Source organism: Maylandia zebra, linkage group LG20 (genome assembly GCF_041146795.1).
Source record: "Maylandia zebra isolate NMK-2024a linkage group LG20, Mzebra_GT3a, whole genome shotgun sequence".
Classification (NCBI taxonomy): Eukaryota; Metazoa; Chordata; class Actinopteri; order Cichliformes; family Cichlidae; genus Maylandia; species Maylandia zebra.
In genome coordinates this window covers 25,641,435-25,662,069 of record NC_135186.1, presented here as the reverse complement: position 1 = coordinate 25,662,069, position 20,635 = coordinate 25,641,435, and the positions used below count along the sequence as shown (strand labels likewise).

Sequence of the window (20,635 nt, the reverse complement as noted above, 5' to 3'; positions counted from 1 at the left end):
TCTTTGTTGGGATGCAGATTCGTTCCGACCAGGACCAGGACATCTCAATCCGGTACAGCATCACTGGGGTGGGAGCAGATCAACCACCAAATGAAGTATTCAGTATCGATCCTGTGCTTGGAAAGATGTTTGTCACCAAACCTCTTGATCGAGAACATCGCTCTTCATATCACGTGAGTGTCTTCTTCACACAAAATTGTGATGGATGGATATCCAGTTTGCACTTTTTCTTTACATGCAACATTATTGGGTAATGTGAAGAATAAGAGACTTTGGTAATTCATCAAAGTCACATCCAGTCAAATTACTGTTCTCGTGGCATGGTAACAGTAGCACATGGCAGACTCACAGAAAGATGTAAATACCTGAACATTTAAGAATAGAAAGTAACACTTACTGCCCATTAAATTAGGTATTAACTCTGCTTCAGATAACATTTGGTTCCACTCAAAATTAGAGTTAAATTTACTCTATGGCCAGTGTTAACCTTTCAGTGTTAATTGTACTCAATTTAGTGTCAAAATTGACAACAAAATGTGTAAAAAATATTTAACACTGAGGGTTATTCACACATTCAGAGTAATTTGATTACACTTTATAGAGCTATTTTTACTCCAAATTTAGTTTAATATTAACACTCTGATGTGTGATAATATCTCTTTTTTATTTCTCTGTAGTGTGATTTTTTCATATTCATCTTATGATGCTATATTACTAAATAACTGTGATCTATCCTACAACAAATATACAGGTTAAAGTAACAGCATTTATTATGTTTCTCATTTCAGTGTCATTTAATTAACGTAACAAACCTTTACAATTCACAGTTCTATGATGCTCACTAGAGAAAGCAATATGACATTTCCCCAATGTCGTAGTTGTTTGCAGAAAAGTAAAAAAGTTGGTCAGGGATGAACTGTATGATGTACCAAAGACATAATGGGCCCTAAAGAGTTCATCAAGGGCTCCTACTGAACCTGTCGCTTTACATGGAAGTGCATGCTTCTCAATCACAATGAAGGTGTGAATGCTGCTTCTTGTGGATCCCTGAGTAAGAAGGTAGGACTGACTGCTTCGAGTGATGTTAATAATAATAATAATAATAGACAGGCTTCAACCAACATAATTAGCAAACGTACTCATGGGCAAATAAATAAATCGCTCTTGTAATAACGATCGGCAAAAGGCTCAACCTACGTCGATAGTCGATATATGCGTTCAGTCGCCCAACCTTACACCACAGTCACCAGATCTCAGTCCAATAGAACACCTTCGGGATGTGGTGGAACAAGAGAGTCAGATGATGGATGTGCAGCTGATAAATCTGCAGGAACTGTGTGATGCTGTCTGGACAATATGAACCAAAATCTCAGAGGAATGTTTCCTGTATCTTGTTGAATCTGTACCATAAAGAATTAAGGCAGTACTGAAAGCTAAAGAGGGTCCTTCTAAGGATTAGTGAGGTGTAACTAATAAAGCGAGTAGTGGGTATATATTTATCAATCAATGCTCTTATTCACTTCTCTCCAGAGAATTAGATACTTTATGCTAACTGTATTATCTTTTGGCAATAAATTAGTCTTATATTTAGCTTACAATCATGAGAGGAATATTAAATATTGTAGTGATTATTAGCATCAATGTCAGCCTGTTAAGACTAACATTAGTTCTGTAGCTAGTGACTATTGATATCGGTAAATTCAAGTAGGACACATACTCTGGTTGTCTCATGGTGTGTGATTGATGCTTTAATGCTAGAATGTTTGTTTAACTTGTACATAACAGCATTTTAAGAATGTTTTTTGGCCCGATGCACCATGTAAAACCATCTTTTTTTCAATGCACGCTGTGCATTTTGACAAAACACCAACATCTGCACTACCTCATTTGAATGAAACTTTCATCATGTTGAGCCTCTCCTGTCACCTTTGTGCTGTGCATGCTGTTCTAGGCATCGAAAATACGGAACAATCAGAAAAAATGCATTTCATTTGGAAACAGCTTGTTGTATTGCTGCTCAAGCTTATCTTTTCACGCATCTTTCTGCTGCTGTGAAGGGAAACTGTGATGCAGTGAGCGACAGCACTGGGTTCATCAATTTAGGTTTCTATCATTGGTTTTCTCTCTCTCTCTCTCTGTACCTGCCACCATCTCTGTGCCTTTTTTTAATGGCACCTAGCCTGAGTTACAGTCATGGTAAGCTGGCAAATCTAACCTTTCAGTGGTAGGTGAGCAGATTTATACCCCAGAGAAGCTCCAATCAATGAAGTAATTTGTTAAGAAAGGAAGGCGCTTGCTAAAGGCTGCCTAAGTGAACTGCTTGTTTGTTTTTGAAGAAAAGTGTTTCTTGGAGGAGAATACAAAATGTGGTTGGAAACCAGATGAGACAAAGTAAAGATGTATGTTTAACAAGTTAAGAAAGGTGTTGCAGTTCACTTTAAAGGACCCTCGCTGTTATAGCAACAAATATGCAATTAAATAGCATTGTAAGAAACTCAAACGCTCTCAGCCTCTGAACAATAAAGCCAAGGAAAGTCTTGTTTATTGAGCATTGTTAACCAGAAAACTGCAACATACCTAAAGTTAGTACTTGACTTTGTGGTCTCGGTTTTGTTTACTTCATTTTTCATGCAAGGACAGAACAAAGTTATGGTCTAGCTCTTTTTTATTTCAAAAGAATGAGCACTCTGAAATTCAAAACCAGCCATGCAACAAGATGCATTCTTATGAGGAAAAAAACCTTGAAGCTTCTGGGTCTGTTGTTATCTCTATCAGGACGCTGCCTCCTGCCAAATGCATAGCGCTGTCTGGTACGGTCTGTTTTCTCCCCCTCGTCTTTCAAGATAATAACTTTAATGTGGACCCAGAATTACATTTTGCCTTCTTTAAACATGGCGGTAATCTCTGACTCCTGCTGTTATTGAATTAGGGTGTGGGTTTATGTGGGATGGAGGGATGAGGGTGGGTGTAGATAAGGGGCCTGGCTCGTAGCCCGTTACAGCACAGTGAGATGTGATATGCGATGGCAGCACACGGATATTGGGTGCAGGACAGATCAGACAATGCAGTGGAAAAAGTAAAGTCAAATTAACCTCAGGGAGACCTGAAGATGCAATTTTGGTGGAGGTGCAGAGTGGAAGCAGACGGTGGAGAGGACAGAATGAGCAGCAGTGAAGAGGATCTTCACCTCTCTGAGGAGAAGAAGTCGATGGAGAATGCTACTTATTCTATTTCCTGCCACAACGAGCCTGAAGGCTGTTTCATATATCTGACACTCATGCTCCTACAGTGACCAGGTAGCTTTTTCCTATCAGGTAACGCTCATAAGAGAAGGATACCATTCCCTTGATTCATTCTACATGTTGAAAAAAAATAGCTCTTGTTAAAATTGAGAACCTTTGTCTGTTCTCTCCATGTTTTAACTTTTCCCTCAGTCTTTTCCAGTTTAGTTTATCTTCGGTTCTGATGAATATCCTAACGATAATGTAGAGAGACCTTCGCCTGAAATTGATCGCTGACATATGACCAGAATAAATATTTACAAGCCGGTGTTGTTAGGAGCAGGATGTAGATAAGATCAGATTTTTCTTCTTTTTTTTTTCTTTACTTCATATGATATAAAGTAAACATCCCCGGTACTTCCACCTGACAGGAATATCGCTGAATAAGTCATGCTCAGGGATATAAACATTCCCAAGTTAAGTGAACTGAATGAAAACAGCTTTAGGGAAAAGTTCATTTCTAAATACCACTTCAGTTTGCTTGTTTGACCTTCTTGTAAGCAGTGAAAAAAAATAATTCAGGCATTTATTTAAACTCGACATTTCCCTGATATTGCAGATGTTTCCGATTTTTTCATTTTCTTTCAAACTGTTGGTTGTTTGGGAGGTTTTTTTGCTCAAAAAGTGAAAGAAGTAAGGACACGTTTGACAGCATGTATTGATTTTAGTAATAACTTCATGTACAAAGTTTGTGAGAAATCCTAGTTGGTGATTCCATTGATCTGAGCAAAGCTGAGTTGAATTTGAGATGGGTTGACCGTGTTTGTGGAGTTAGAGATGTGAAGAGATTTCAGGACTCTTTCAAACAAAACCAGACAGAATGTTGATCAGGGATCCAATATGATGATTCTGAAACCGACTCCTTGCTTTTACAGTGGAGCCAACTTTCAAAAAAATAAGATGTTTGTTGTTTTGCTCTTTGCTGAGATAAAAACTTTGGTGTGTAAGTGTAAAAGAGATAACGAGTTTGGAGAAATAACATAAGCATAAAGGCAATTTGTCTGAAAGAAAAATGTCCAGAATTTTTGTTTTGACTTTTATTCAGTGTGGCTCTGTATGTTTAGGAAATCTTTTATGGTTTTCTATACTATAATTCAAAACCACTGATTTTATCAGCCTGTATAAACAGTGCAGAAGTGTTTTTCAGTTTGGCTCTAGAGGTCCACTGAAAAACACTTGCTTTCAGTTAATTGATGTTTTTATTTGTGTTGTTTTTTGCTTTGTTTGTACCTGACAGAAAGATATTTTAGATGTTGAGATTGTCCATCACAGAATAATATTAGGGAGGTACCGTACCAGTTTGATTTCTTTGGTGTGAGATGTGATGGCGCAGTATGAACCAATATCATAATGTTAATCGAAATAAATTCTTGCAATTTTTATTTTGTTTGAAACAAAATGAGTTATTATATTTAGGAATATAACATAATACCTTTCTCCAAATACATATCAAGCAAACAGCTTGTCGCCATTCACTGTTACAACCATCTGCTTCTTGTGCACACACATGTCCTTCATGATTTGATTTAACCACTCTCCTAACATCGCTTTTAGTTATTGTTGGGAAATGGGTGGCATCAAGGTCCTTTTAATAAATTGCTGGGCTACAAATCTTCATGACACAATGCCTCAGTGTCTTCATGACATACCAGTAGAAACAGACTGAATAAACATGAATTCTTTTGAAAGGCTTACCAGGAGATAATATCGTCACTCTGAAAAGAACATGTTTGTAATGGTAATACTTCTGGAACACCATCTTGTGGACAGATCGAAACAAAGTGGAGATATTTGGCTATAATACATGATGCTGTGTTTGATAAAAAGGAAATGCAGCATATTAGCACAAACACTTCATATCAGCTGTCAGGGATTGTGGTGGAGGGCTTGCTTTGCAGTCACAGGACTGGGCACCTTGACATTATTGAGTCAACCCTGAACTCCTCTGTTTACCAAAGTACTCTAGAGCAGCGGTCCCCAATCCCCGGGCCTCGGCCCGGTACCGGTCCGTGAGTCGTTTGTTACCGGGCCGCGAGAGTTGAGGCTCAGGTGTGAAATGTATGGTTTTCAGGGTTTTTATTGGTTTTCAGCGTTATTTTGTTATCGTTTTTATTGTTAACTCGGTTTTCCTGGGTCTTTTCACGTGTGTTATGAATAAATCTTCTTTTTTTCGGTACCGGTACTAGTTTTATTTTGTTGTATTGGTCAAAAATTGGTCAAGCAACATGGCAGTGAAGGACACTGAAGCTAAAGACACCAGCAAATCTATATCAGGATGGTTGAAAGAAAAGACTCAGTGTTGCAGTAGTCCAAACAAGACCTCAACCTGACATTTCCTGATAAATATTGTGTCTGGACCTTAAGAGAGCTGTGTATAAATAAATGATAAACTGAAGAAATGTGATAAAGAAGAGTTGGCCACAATGATGGGAGAGATTAGAAAAAATAATAAGGTCAAGCTACTAAAGGTAGTTCTACATCCTGCTGGATCACGAGATGCATTTAGCTCTTTACAGGACTGTCTTGTTAAAACTCTCTTTTTCATATCATAGCTATATATATTGGCTGATTAATTAATTTAGTGCCAAATCCTTGCAGTACCGTTTATGACCCAGCAAACAGAGCAGCTTCTGTGTAAACATTCATGTCGCTAAAAACTGTGAACTCGCAATCATAAATGAAGCCGAGTCAATTACTGTGACAACATTTTTGTCAGCTTTTATTTTCTGTCATCTTGATTTTGGTGGCTGTCATAGGGCACTGCTTAGACAGACGTTAGCGAGTAAATCAAACTGAATCTGTAAACACGGTGGTTTTAAAATATGATGGTCCATTTCCAGTAGAAAGGAAATCTTGGTGTAGATAAATTTAATTTAGAAAGTATTGGCAAATCTTAGATTAGATACATTCTCAGAAAATAAATGTGTTATTGTGCCTCTAGTGATACGACTTATCGCTGAGGTAGTGCTCTCTAAGGTGTTGCTGTTGTACTGTGTGGTTTATCCTCTAGACAGAGACCAGGCTTGAACCTCCAGAACAGTTTTATACATTTTTAAAGAATGTGGGACATTAATTTGTTTTGTATCATTATTCATTAAATGGGCAATAGACTGGCATTTGTACAGTGTCTTTCTAAGCCTGCTATCTACCACAGACTTAACCTACTGTACAGCACCTTACATCTGCACCTGTAGCTCATTTCCCTAACTGAACAGGCAACACTGCTAACCGTTGTGATGAAGATATAAAAAACAGACGTTTGAATACAGTTAATATATTAATATCTTTCCCAGTTTCTTTTTGATTGGGCTAAACACAAACTGTCTGATATTACATCTTAAAATATAGGCGAAACCATGTGAATGTATGTTACTGCTTTATACATACACACATGCCCTTAGCTCTCAAAGAAGTCCATATAGTTACCTTGAAGCTCATTAATGAGGGGATGCAGAAGGCACAACATTGACTTATATTACACTGGTTCATTTTATTATATATTTATTATTTTTTCTTTCGGAAAGCAAATGTTTCACCCATTATTTTTCTCCGTATTAGTAAAAGAAGCGCTCATCAAAGCCTGATTCTAAATGATTTATCATTTGTTTATCCTCCCATAATAACAATTCATGCAGGAGCGCAGTCTGAGTTCATTACTCCCTCAAAATATACTATATTTTAAAGATGAGCATGAAAATTCAATGTGCCCCTGTTCTACAAGTGGGTTGAAACAGCAGGCAGTGAAACAGGGCAGCGGCGACACCGAGATGCTGGAGGTCGAGGTGGCAAAATTAGCATTCTAAATAGATGTGTACAATGTGAGAAGACTGAGGCATATTATGTGTGTATGACCATGAGTAGCATATTTTTATCTATAATCATTATCTCTAATCTGAACGTGTTTTTTCTGTTTCCTTCCTAGCTGCGAGCCCATGCTGTGGACATGAACGGCAACCAGGTTGAGAACCCTATCGATCTGTACATCTTTGTCATCGATATGAATGACAACAGACCCGAGTTCAAAAACCAGGTCTACAATGGCTCTGTGGATGAAGGCTCGAAACCAGGTAATAAATTATAGATGGATAAAAACAATTGAAACAATTACAATAGAAACTTTTTTTTTTTGTTTTAAAAGTCAAGAAATTTATGGGTGAACAGAAAAAGAACAGCGAGTATATCAGGAGAGATTGGTGTTGTTAAAAGTATGACTACACCAGTGAATCTTTGATGCAACAGAGAATTTTCCATTCCCCTTGATTTAGCAGACGGACAGAGAATCGGTCTCGTAGAGTGGCTTTTCATTTAGCCTGGTGCAGCAGTGGTCATAAACCAAAGAGGGTGCTCAGGCTGGAGAGGAGATTGAGGATTAAATGTACCACGCTGTAGCACCACTGGGTCATTTTATGTCTAACCTCAAAGCAGAAGAATCACAGAGATGAGCTCTCTGTGTGCAAGCGTGTGTGAGTTTGAACCCGATGAGCCAGAGTTTATTGCACCAGAGGTGATCTCAAAAGGTGTCCAGGTGCTCAATACCTTTTTCTTTCTGTTTTGCTTTCTTTCCTTCTTACTTTTGTCACACCTCACTTTTATTATCTTTTCTTTTCCTTTTTTGATTTCCTTTCCTAAACGATACCATCCCTGTTGCCCGAGCCTCGCCTCACACACCGTACAAGTCCCTGTACGGCATGCATGACATTCAGTTGAACAATAATCATAAAAAAGAGAGTTTTAGAATTTAGAGCTCCAGTGGTTTCAATGGAAGGGCAATTACAGACTTGAATTAGTTTGCAAATTAAAGAGTCATTATGGGGACCTAATCCTGTCAGGCACAGCTTAGGATCCCCATACAAAGGGTCCACATTAAACCCCCTAAGTCTGTAGCTTAATGAAATTACCCCGGCGATGTGTGACACATTGTGATTCTAAATCTCCTTCAGTCTATCCCCACATCTCTTTAAAAAAAAAAAATGATGGGTGGAGGACTGATAGTCTCTCCACTTGGAATCACACCAAATATGGAGTCTGTCCTCTATTTCCCTCTTTTCCTCTCCCTCTCTCTGTTCCTAACAGCTTTTTTGTTGTCTCGCTGAGAGGCCTTCAGAGTACTCCCTCTGGCCGAGTCATTGACAAATGTTGCTTTGAAATGTAATGAAGTTTGAAATGGGAGCTGCGGTTACAATTATCCTCGGACAGGGGCTGTCACTGGCATGATATCACTATCTCTGGCAATTAGAATTGGCTACAAGAGAGGCAGAACAAGAGGGAGAAAGAGATGGAGAGATTGGGTGACAGGCAGTGATCCCACAGAGTTATACAAGTAGGGAAGGAACCTAACAAGTGTTGCTTTCGTGAGAGAGTAGACGCTTATTCTCTGCAACACAAATGCGTCATAATCAGTTTTTATTATTCGTTTTTAACATGTCCTTTAAATATAAAAAACATCATCTTTATAACATATGGTTTTAATAATATTTACATGTGTATATATACTTTTGTGTTTGATTTTCTAGTATTTGTCCAAGTCGTTATTTACAGAACAGCTACCCATATTTTTGTTCTGTTGGCGTAGATTTCTAAGTACCTGTCCCATTAATATACATTCATTAAAATTATATTAAATAATGTTTCTATGAAAATTACATCTGTATAGATGCAGCAATTTAATCCGTTATGACATCTTAGTAAAACAATAGAATGTAATTGTAAAATTATAGTAATTTTTGCTGAAAAGCTGCCCACATGGACATAAGTAGTAATTACAGGATAATTTCCCTACAGTTCCAATGTCTCTGTCACGAGTGTGCTTTTTTAATATATTATACAGTCACGTGAAAAAGAAGGTTTTCACAGTCCTGTGACAGAGTCTGTGGTTACTGCTTTCATAGCAAGGTAAGAAGTAGCCATGTGCTGCTCATCAAATACACTCCATTAATTGACTGATGAGCAAGTGTGATCACCTCTGTAAAAGCATAGGCAGTTTTTCGTTCTGGAGCATTTGAAAAAAGCAACTGCTTTAAACCAAAAGCTTAACCAATGACTATTGGTAGTAGACAGAGGGGAGGTCAAGCTTCACCATGTCAAGTCAAGTTATTTACAAAGATAGCTATAATAAGCCACTGTTATGGTTGGTAGTTGATCTATAAAGAGTATGCCGGTGGACATAAATGCTGACAAATTTTCTGTGTTTCATCAGGAACATATGTGATGCATCTGTCAGCATTTGATGCAGATGACAACACCACAGCTAATGGAATGGTGCGCTACCGGATCCTGTCCCAGACGCCGCACAGCCCGATCCCTAACATGTTTACCATCAACAGCGAGACTGGAGACATTGTGACAGTGGCGCCTGGTCTTGATCGAGAGGTTGGTCTTCTCTCTCCTGACGCATTCATCAACTCGTACCACTTTATAGTAACAAGTGTTAATAAACAGTAAATTTTTAATGTGAAGTAACTCTTTTCAGTCAACAACACTGACATTTTAATTAATGTTTACTAACTGATTAATATACAACCTTTTAATAGTATGTGATTGTCATTGTAAAGTGGTAACTGATTCATAAAACTTTCTTGGCTGATAAATACTGTTTGGTACATCTATAGATATTTTTGAATGGCTAGTATAAAGTTAGAACTGGTGTTAAAATACTTGTTTTGAAGCTGCATAGGTTTGCGGGTGGTGTAAATCAGTTACAGTTATTTACTTGTTCAGGAATGTGAGTAAATAACTGTAATTTGACATCTTAGTTTAAAACGAATAATGCATTTTACTTTTTTTCAGCTCTTTTGAAAAACAGTTCATCTGAAAATTTATGGATAACAACAGTAATTATGTTTTGGCATTACAATTATCCTTTTAATTAAAGCATACTGGTGGATTAACCATTGCAGAGACATGAAAAAGTATTTCAGCAATTACCATCAACATTCATTTAGAGCAGCTGTGGCATAAACCTTACACTGGATGGTGGTGAATTTAATTTATTTAGTGTTTGGGAAAGTTTGGAGGGGCACTTGTTTTACTGCTGTTAAAAACCCTAACCCTTATAAATATTCCTAACATGCCACCGGCTTTGACTAAATGCAATATTTAAAACTCGGGTAACTGAGATATGCGTACTGATCGATAAAAATAACACAAAATAACAATAGCTCTTTATTTATCATTAGCAAATGTTATAAGTGCAGATCTCATCAGACTGTAATTGTCTCTAATCAACTGTGATGTCATATTTATTACTATATAGAATAATGGATAATGTATTTGTTACACAGACTGGAACAATTTTTAAAAAATCATCATTTCATAACAATATAACAATGAAATGACCATTTAACTAGTTATATTTTCTATTGTGCAGGTAAATACTTTTTCCATTTAAAAAGCACTGCCAGGTGCCTAATGAGCCTTCTGCTGGAGGTTTCTTCCCTTTAAACTGGAGTTTTTCCTTCCCACTGTTGCCAAGTGCTTCTCACAGGGTATCACCTGACTGGTGAGGTTTTCTCTCGAATATTATATTGTCTTTTCTTACTATATACATTTTCCTCGAGACACCTGTTCCTGTTAATTGGTAATTGGTGTGACAAAGGATGATAAAATAATTTTTAGTCATACAGTGTGGGAACCCTTGCATTGCTGCACAGTGTCTGAATGAGCCATACCTGGTCAAAAGGAAGACATTTGTATCTGTGTTCATGGAGCACAGTTCCTAATAGCATTGTTTACTCTGATGACATCCTAAGATATGACTTTCAAATGTTACGGTGCCATTTGTCCCCGCACACACACACATAAGTCATCTTTTTTTTATATTAAATTGTCTACGGCCACCTTGTTTGTGGAGCTCTAAAAGTTGTGACAAGATCCAAATGTGTTTATTCTCACAACATGGATGTGCCAGTGACAACTCTGCAAAGAAATCTCCGAGACAGATCATCCTCCCAGACTGTCACCAGTGACAGACCTATTAACAACACATCACGCAGCAGTGGGCTGCTCGTGAGTGTGCGTGTGTGTATGTGTGCGTGGTGTTTGTGTGGTAAAGATAGAGTGGAAATATCTGCGATAGAATGCCCTTGACACCTGTCAGACAAACACAAAAGCCCATAATCACATCTACACTCGATAAAACACAGGCAATAGAGTGAAAAAACGAAAACTGAAGGGAGCAATAGAACAAAAACTGAGCTGGTAAGGTGGGTTATTACAATGAGGGGGGAGTAAGTGTGTGAATTTGTTAGTGAAGATAGTGTGATGGAGACAGAGAAGCAGGATGAGACATGATGGTGCCAGAGGGAGAGAGGTACAAGGGGAGCATAGACTAAAAATGTCTCAGCTGAACCGCTTTTCTTTTTGCTCTGGTTTATCAGTACACTGCTAATCCACACAGTCACCCCTAAACGTAGGATTACACTCTTGGCACCCCTAAACACACGCATGCACACAAACACACACACACACAGAGACAAGATTGTACTTCAAAGAACTTGTGTTGAGATAATTATTTCCCTTGCCCATAACCTTTTTAATAACATATGTTTTTCCAGGTTAGTATCACTGGGATCAGCGTTCTCGCTTTCACTTCCTTTTCAGATCACATCTGCTTACTTTACAATCAGACAACAGCCACGTGTAAATATAATATGCACAAGCTGGTCATATTCCCAACAAGATGAAAGCTCATCTAACTCTTCATCTTCCTGCTACTTTCCACAAGCTTGACAAAAACACTACAGGCAGACCTACGTCAGCAAAAGAAAAAGTCAAGCCAACAAAGAATCATCGCTCCATCCAACCTGGGACCTGTCATATTTTCTGAAAAATCTACTAACCCCATTTAGCATTGATGTCAAATTACAGTAAGGCTAGTAATACAGACATTTTTAATGCTTTTTGATGCCATGTCTAAGACCCGTGAGCAGATTTCATTAACCAGATAACACATCAGTACTGCATGTTGATACCAGGTGCAAATGAGGCTCGTAAATCTTCAGAAAAGAGACTAAGGGAAAAGAATGGCTACACATTGCCTCTTTTCCCTTTAAACATCATCATCCGTACATTTTCTAGCACTCATCTACATCCCGGCCCCAGGTTTACCTTTCACACTAGCCCAGAAAATGTTTTTAACCTCACACTAACAGTTAACACTCCTAAAGTGAGAATGAACCAAAATGCATTGTTCAGGCAAAGTTGGTGTCCTTAGATTAACAGAGTCTCTGCAGATCAATACATAGTTGATAAGTGACAAAATTTAAACCCATTTGAAAACCTTTGGGGACACTTTCCATCTCCACTATCCAAACAACAAATGAGGGCATTACTTTTGGAAGAATGGGATGTAAGTAGAGTCAACAAGACTAAATTTAATTCCAGTGCTGGTGTTAAATTAACTCCTGACTCTGGGGAAGAGACTGATAATCAGTATTTTGTGTCAGCCTCAACTTAAGCGTTTCTTTTCTGACTTTGTAAAATAAAATGCAACACATAAATATACCCAAGAATATAGATTTATTGAACTTGTATTTATTAGTAGAAGAATGAATTCTAAATAAAGTTATACTCATTTTCTTTACCTAATTTATTTGTGGTAGTCATGTCAGTCTAGTGTGAGACTAGGGTAAGGTCACTGCATACAGCTGCCTTTTACAGCTTTACAGTTTCTCCTTTCCTTGTGCTCACTGTGTGAAAGCATACACTCAAATGTGCACCTCCTTAGACACATGTGAGTGAAATGAAATGAAATTGGCAACAATTTCAATTTATGTTACTGTAAGTATGATAAAACAATCTCCCAGCAAATCAAGAGCACAACAGAAATAGAGCAAGAACCTAGAGAAAGCACCATTTTCAGCCTTTTTACTTATCCAGAAATATGATAAATATCCCAGACTGCAGTAAAGTGAAAATATATATATGCCAAAAGCTGTTGACGTAACAGCCATGAAATGCCTCCAAACTGCTGACCCTTTGCAGTTAGCTTTCTTCAGGCAATGCTCTCTCTCTAGCAGCTAGTGCACTGCTGGTGACAGGTGGCGTCTTAAAGCCAAAGAGCCAGAGCAATATTGAATTAAGTGGATCGGCTCATAGATCTTTCCCCGCTGTCAACAACGCCTAATCCAACTTTTTGAATCAGGATTAGAACAATATCCAAACCATATATCAACATGTTAACATGTTATCAACAGTTAACACAAAACCAGTTAACTATTGGTTCTAAGATGTTACATAACCAGTTACTACTAGTCCAGAGTTGGCACTGGGAGAGAGCCCATCTTTCTCTTTGTGAAAAGACATTTTAAACAAGCAAGTTGAAGAGTAAGTCTCATGGCAGCCCTACTAACCGGCTTGGTTCTGCTCGACTTTCAAGCAGAAAGTTGTATGCACGCTGAGTCAGTGTAAGCTTGCATATAAGCACTTCATCACCTGAAAGGCAAGAAAACTGCTGGATCTAGCAGAGCTATCATTTGCCACATTAAGAAAAAAATAAAACAAACAAAAAATAAAATTGGGTGCACATTCGTATATATGGTGTAGCTATGTACACGTATTTCAGTGACGCTGATTTGATTATTTAAAAATGAAATTAAGTGTCTTAAATAAACTCGGGAAATTTGTATTTGGTTGATTATTTCTTTGTTTTAAAAATGTCTCTTGGCCTTAAATCTTATACTGCTGGAAAGACTGTTTATTTCTCCTTAAATGGTGCCACACAGGGACGTCAGTACCCAGTCATAGCCACGACAGCCTGGCACATCCTCGTCATGCTGGTCACCAGCTTGGTCACACACTGCTGTGGGATGGCATCCTGTTTCTCAACCAGCAAGTCAGCCAATGTGGTTGTGTTGGTCACTCTGGCACGAACAACATGCCCAAGCTGATCCCACAAGTGTTCAATGGGATTGAGCTCAGGACTGCAGACAGAACATTCCATCCTCTTGACTCCCTGAGTGCTGATGGGATGAGAAAATGTCGTTTTGTGACACCTATTCGTGTCCTGTCTCTGACACCCCCTGTTATATGGAACTTGCCCTTCAATTTAGAGATGGTACTTGGTGTCACTCCAAATAATGCTGCAACTTTCCGGTGAAATACCACCTTGAAGTTGTTCTACAGCACCTGCTTATCCAGCAGACACCAATTGGCATACACATTTTGTGTTGTCTTGTATTAGCTTCTTCCAAAGGGTGTCAGAACTCAGTCATGTAGGAGGTTCTAAGAAGTGAGACATCAGCTGTGGTGGTTCAGCACTTTGATTGTGATCTCTTCTGGATGCCACTTATGTCATGCCAGAAGAAGACCCTGGGGTAGACCCAAGAACTACCCCGCCTACCCCAATCTGCACTTAGATTGCTGCCTCCACCACCTGGATAAGGAACTGGATGTTGCAAAATATTAATGGATATGTATGATGGATGAATATAAATAAACTTGTGTGCAAACAGTTTCTCCAGCATATAAACGCATATTTCAGTGTCCCAGCATTTTTCCTAGACGGCAGATAAAAGTCTTAACCTTGCCAGAAAAAAGTACCTTCTGTACTGTACATAAACTTCACAGGAAGATTCGACGATGCACACTGCAGTGTTTACCTGGTCCACTTTTAGTCAGCACTTTAGCCCTTTGAAACTTGGAAAGTTTCTGCACCTCCCTTCTCTTCTTGGACTGGAGTGTTGGAGGTGTTAGGCACACAAAAAAAGCACGATTTATTTTTGGTATTATCCCTCCCTTGTGCCTCAGTTGCATCCCCTGCCGCCTCTTATCCTATCTTCTGTTCTTTACTTTTGAAATGTCTTCTTCCTCTTCTTTGTAAACTCCCACACTGATTCTCTTTTAAAGATTTCCACTGGTCTGCAGTGGACTTTTAAGAGCTTGTTGACAGTAACAGACCTTAGTACTCCAGAGAAGACTGGCTATGCTGCGGTGTTGTTGCAGCGCTGAGAGGTTCAGAGGAGCGCTACATAATTACTCCCTTGTCTAATTAGTGAGAGTGTTGTGTACACGCTGTACACAGGCTGATGGGACAGTCAAGCAAGCAGAAGATATGGAGAAAGAGAGGTGTGTGTATGTGTTTGTGGATGCTTGTGTGTATTTACGGGTGTTAATGAGAGTGTGTGTATGAGGTTGGAGTTCAGCATCTCATCTAGCCTCAAGATGAGAGGAACTGAGAGAAGCTGTCTAATCCTCCTGATGTGGCATCCTGGCCTAATTGGGATATTTACTCGGTAATTAGCAGGTGAGAGAGACACTGGGAATGTAATTGGGAATCTCAATGACGAGACACATTATCCAGACAGTCAGCTTCTGGGCTCCATCCTTCCTGCAGCCCATTAACTGCACCCTGGGACAGAAGAAGAGACAGGGGAAGCCAAGAACAGGAGGGGAAAATGGTGAGAAAGGAGGTACATGGCTGAGAAGAAAAACAAGAAATATTTCAGCATCCACTGAAGTGACACTATGTCATTTCAAGAGATGAAACGGCATTTATCATTCCCTCATATTATTGCCCCATAGATAGTCTATTAATCTCTGTCAGTTGGATCATTGTCTTCACATCTGTCCATCAGTGGCGCTGAATAAGCGATGCCTTTGATAACTTTGATGGCATGCTGTACCAATGGGGAGGCTTCACAGTGGTGCCTTCAGATGGTCTGAAGTCTGGATACGTTCCAGTGAAGAGATTTCAACTCAGTCAAATGAAAGACTTCACCCTTGTGATTTTGTGTTTCAAATAAGACTGTAGGCAGTCACTATAGAAGAGAACGCAGGCTCAGCTTTTTTCCCCCATGGGAGTCACAGTCTGCGACTGCTGCTGTAGCAAGAGGGAGCTTTTTGCAGATGAATAACCGCACACTGTTGTTTTTTTCTATTACTGTCTTTTACAGAAAGTGTCCCAGTATACCATTATCGTGCAGGCCACGGACATGGAGGGCAACCTGAACTTTGGCCTTTCCAACACAGCCACTGCCATCATCACTGTCACGGACATCAATGACAACCCTCCCATGCTGACCTCCAGAACTGTGAGTTATTACAAATGAGGTAATGGGCAATGGGTAACAGTTCAAAGAAATAGAGGAGTTGGGTTAAGAGAAGAGCGCGGAAATCATATGTTGGAGAAGAAAAATCATAAAAAAGAAATATATCAGAAGAAGAAGGGGGAAGACATAGAGGGGTGAAAAATTGAAAAAAGAGGAATCTACACTGTTATGTCATTACAAGGAAAGATTTACACAAGGACAGTGAGGGGGACTTATAAAGGATAATTGCTCATTTGCTTGTAGAGAGCTGAAACAAAAACACATGCGAACACACATACTCGCGCACGCGCACTCGTGAGGAATAACAGATCCATATCATTGACTTTCATGAGCAAGAAAACTAGAGCCAGCAAATGGTTAATGATTGTTGTCATGATGGTGATATTTAGAATGATGATTACATTACAGAAGGTCATTACTGAGAGCCAAGTAAAAATTAAAAATCCAAAGTACTGCAATATATGTAATATATTACTGGTGGTGCCATTCTGGAACATCATCACTAAATCAATTAGTGATTCAGGTTATTTCTACTTTCACTTGCACATATATGGATTTTATATCATATCATCAAGGACTAATCTCACCCCAGCAATCAACAGCAATCAACTGTTTGAACTATTACCGTCAGGCCGACGGTACAGGTCACATAAAACCAGGACAAACAGATTTAGGGATAGCTTCTTTCCCAGAGCTATCACCGTAGTAAATAAGCACAAAAACAATTGAACCTGCTTGCTATACCATACCGTCACTGCCATTATATTATGCTGTTATTCATACTGTCATTATATTAATGCTGCTATCCTGTATATATCGTACTTACTATTGTTTGAGTACTTGCGATTGTTTTATTGTACTTTTTATATTTTACATTTATATTTATTATTGAATCTTGCACCAAGGGAGTGGCACTCCAATTTCGTTGTAGTCTGTACAATGACAATAAAGGCTATTCTATTCTATTCTATATATATATATATATATATATATATATATGTATATATATATATGTATATATATATATATATATATATCTGTAAAATGCATAAATATTTGAGACAGCAGCTCAATCATTTTTTATACTTATAGCTGCAAACAAAGAAAATCTGACTTATTATTTTTGTGGTTGGAAATAAGTTTCATAGGACGTGGCAGAGACATTTGTTCAGAAAATTTAAAGTGAAGTCGTTTTTCTGCGTTCGACATGTTTTGTTTAATGAAAAGGCTGTCTCCGTGTCAGTGTGGTTTCAGATGTCAGGATTATTCTGGATGTGTGGCTTCCTATCATCAGGGATGAGAGCCTGGTTATGTCGGGTAGATAAGGTGCTTAGCTTTGCAACTGCTGGAATATCGACGGAGGCAGTATCAGCCAAACAGTATACTGTACACAACTCTTAGAGATGGTAGCAGCAATTTTAGCATTAGCATTTGCACTGGGGGCTATTAGGACCCTTATGATGATGACTTAGCGTTAGAGGTAAGCATATGTCAGTCACAGAGCTCGTCAGAGAACTGCTACGTCACACAAAGCAGGGCATTCGGAGGGCAGAGGGAAGGAAGAAGCAGAGGAAAGGGTGAAGAAAGAAAGAAAACAGTAAGGGGAGCTGATGAGTGGACCACCAAGTAGAGTCAACGATGGAAAATGAAAAGGAAAAAAGTGACGAGAGAATGATGGGGAGAGAAGAAGGAATGAAGAATTATTTAGTCGCGGGAGCTATTTTGTACAGCAGTAGTGATAAAGTGTAGACATGGCTCGTTGTAAATCAGAGGCCTCTACTGACTCGGCACCCCCTTCCTGCATTAAGATTCTCTACCGATGGTGGTGTATTGATGATAGTGGGCAATAATAGATTGATATTCTCTGTATTCCACCGTGTTTAAGTGCATTTCCATCACCGTCACAGAGGGAAGTTAATACTATCATGGATATTGATGATCAAGTTTAGTGGAGGTTTTGGAGCCACGATGAGCAGAGCACTTTTACCCACTCCCTTCATAAATCATCCACTTTCATGGGGGTATAACATAAGAGCCATTTTGTCGAGAATGCAGGCCATTATGCAAATATTTAGTGTTTGCAATAAACCCCATAGATCTTTCAACATGTCCCAGAAATATAAAGTTTGGGGAATTTGTCTTTAATGTTGGAGATTAATATTTCATCATGCCTATAAGAGGCTGGCCTATTTTTTCAAGTCCGCAAAGGGTGGTGCATGGGTACAGATGGGAAGACTTTGGGTGGATAGTCAGGGCTGCATACATGCATGTGCCATCCATGGTACAGACGGATGAAATGTGGCATTCACTGCTTTTTGGGAATACGTAGAAACGTAAAACCATGAAATCAGAGTGTCTCTTTGCAAGAGTCACCGCAGTGCTTTCTTGGCCTCCTTTAGCTACTATCCTAACAAAGCTTATATGATTAAGTCCCCTGTCACTTCTCTGCTTTCGCTTTTACCTCTCCTTGCCTCTTTTAGTGTTTCTCCACTGCCAGAAAAGTGACAGAGAGTTCAGGGTGTTGGCAAGAGGTGTTTTGTCAAGTGTTGTGCCAACAGCACTGTGTGCCAATCACAATCAGAAAGTCCAGCAGTTGGGGACAGAATCATATACAAAAAAATACAAGCCTATTTAATTAGAGGAAATTTAAGCCTCTGCCTGTAGATGGTGATACAGAAGGTCTATGTTAAAAGACCCACTAACAGCAGAGCCAATAGAAGCCACAGCAGCATTAGTATAATAAATCACTAAGACAGTGAAAGAAAGAGAGCAACTCTAGGCTTTTTTCCCCCAATGTTTAAAAGCTCTTTGTTCCATCCATTATTGACAATAACCCCAACATCCATCAAAGATCACTGTCATTAAAGTTAAACCCTTGAAAACAGAGCGTTTGTAAATGATAATTCGGAGAAACCTTTGGTTTAAGAGAGGAACAATAATGACTTCCAAGTAATTATCTGAAGGTTTACTCAAAGATCTCACCTGTCTATTATTCAGCATAGAAAGGCTCTTGTCTCCTTGAAAATGTTCAGATTAACTGCATTCTTAAACTTACTTTGTTATGCTGAAAGGCACACTGCGTTGCATTACTCATCACAGGAATTTGATGCTCGTTAACATACTTGCTATCTAAAATCAAAAATGACAAAAGTGCAGTAATTGGAGTTTATTGACTGTAATATGCGTTGCCCTTGACGTCCTGTACACATTTATGTTGACAGTTTTAGTCTTTTACATTTGACGTTTTTTGCAAAGAACCCTTTCAAGTTTGTGTTTGCCACGTGAGTATAGTAATAATAGTTTTCCCCGAGAGAAAAAAACAAGACTTAATTTATTCAAACTCTTGATGTGACGTATCACGCCCCTCCCCCTCCTCTATATAAAGAGATAATGAGACAAAAAGCTCAGACTGCGGCGCTGATAATCAGAGCTGCGGTGTACCCTTCAAAGTCTTCCATCAGATTTGATTAACACTTGCCCTTAGTTGTTACTGTGTGTTGAGAAATAAGATGCTCCTTAGGGAGCCTATAAGAACCACCACTGAAGTTTTATTTTATTGAACTGGCGTTGGGGAGTCCCTGAACCAAACCACAGTAATAAACCACACGAGCACACACGTACACACTCTAACACTAACAAACGACAGCCTGCCTATCCAAAGAAGGCAGCGCATCAGGACCACCCGGACTTGTCTGTTGTCTTAAGAATGTCATTGAGTCTCTGAACAGCTCTCCCGACGCAGCCCCCTAATCTGCCCGCTGCTGTCGGCTGTTTGCTGGGTGATGCGAGGTTTGCCAGGCAGGGTATTATGATCCGATGGAGTGTTTGGTCTGGGGCTTTGCTCTTTGATATCCTCACATAAGCTACTCAGTCGCTCTTCCATGCCTGTTACCCATGTGACACGGTGACTGTACGGTACTACATGCCTGTTGCCTGCAGATGAGATGAGGTCATGCCAACACGCTCTGACCTCAAGTAATTGGTTAAGAGTTGACAAGTTGTTTGTGTAGGTAGGGCTACAGTCAAGTTGTGTTTTACAGAGTTGGAGTGGAGTCATTGCAATAGTTAGTTGATGGGTCTTTGTGGGATTTATTACTGAGCCTGTACAGCTTTGATGAATCCCTAACATAGCAGACGCATAACAGACAGCAGCTCACTCCTCATCAAGGCTTATCAGGGCAAAGCACATGTGTTTGTACAGGACAGGGACAACTAAAAACCACTCATATACACTTAAACATTTGTTTTAACCCTCCACACTCCTGTTTTTTTCTCCTCACCCATTCTTTTCTCCCTTGTTTCTGTGGC

General features: G+C 39.1%; 1 protein-coding gene across 2 annotated transcripts in view; it reads left to right on the top strand.

The window, feature by feature from the left end:
* LOC101477622 (cadherin-4) overlaps positions 1-20,635 on the top strand; it is a 241,770-nt gene that overhangs the window by 195,381 nt on the left and 25,754 nt on the right. For both annotated transcript variants that reach the window (XM_004546200.4, XM_004546201.4), the window contains 4 exons: positions 18-173; positions 7,204-7,348; positions 9,478-9,650; positions 16,172-16,309. In XM_004546200.4, the coding sequence (XP_004546257.1) occupies positions 18-173; positions 7,204-7,348; positions 9,478-9,650; positions 16,172-16,309 (612 nt within the window). The remainder of the gene's footprint in view (positions 1-17; positions 174-7,203; positions 7,349-9,477; positions 9,651-16,171; positions 16,310-20,635) is intronic.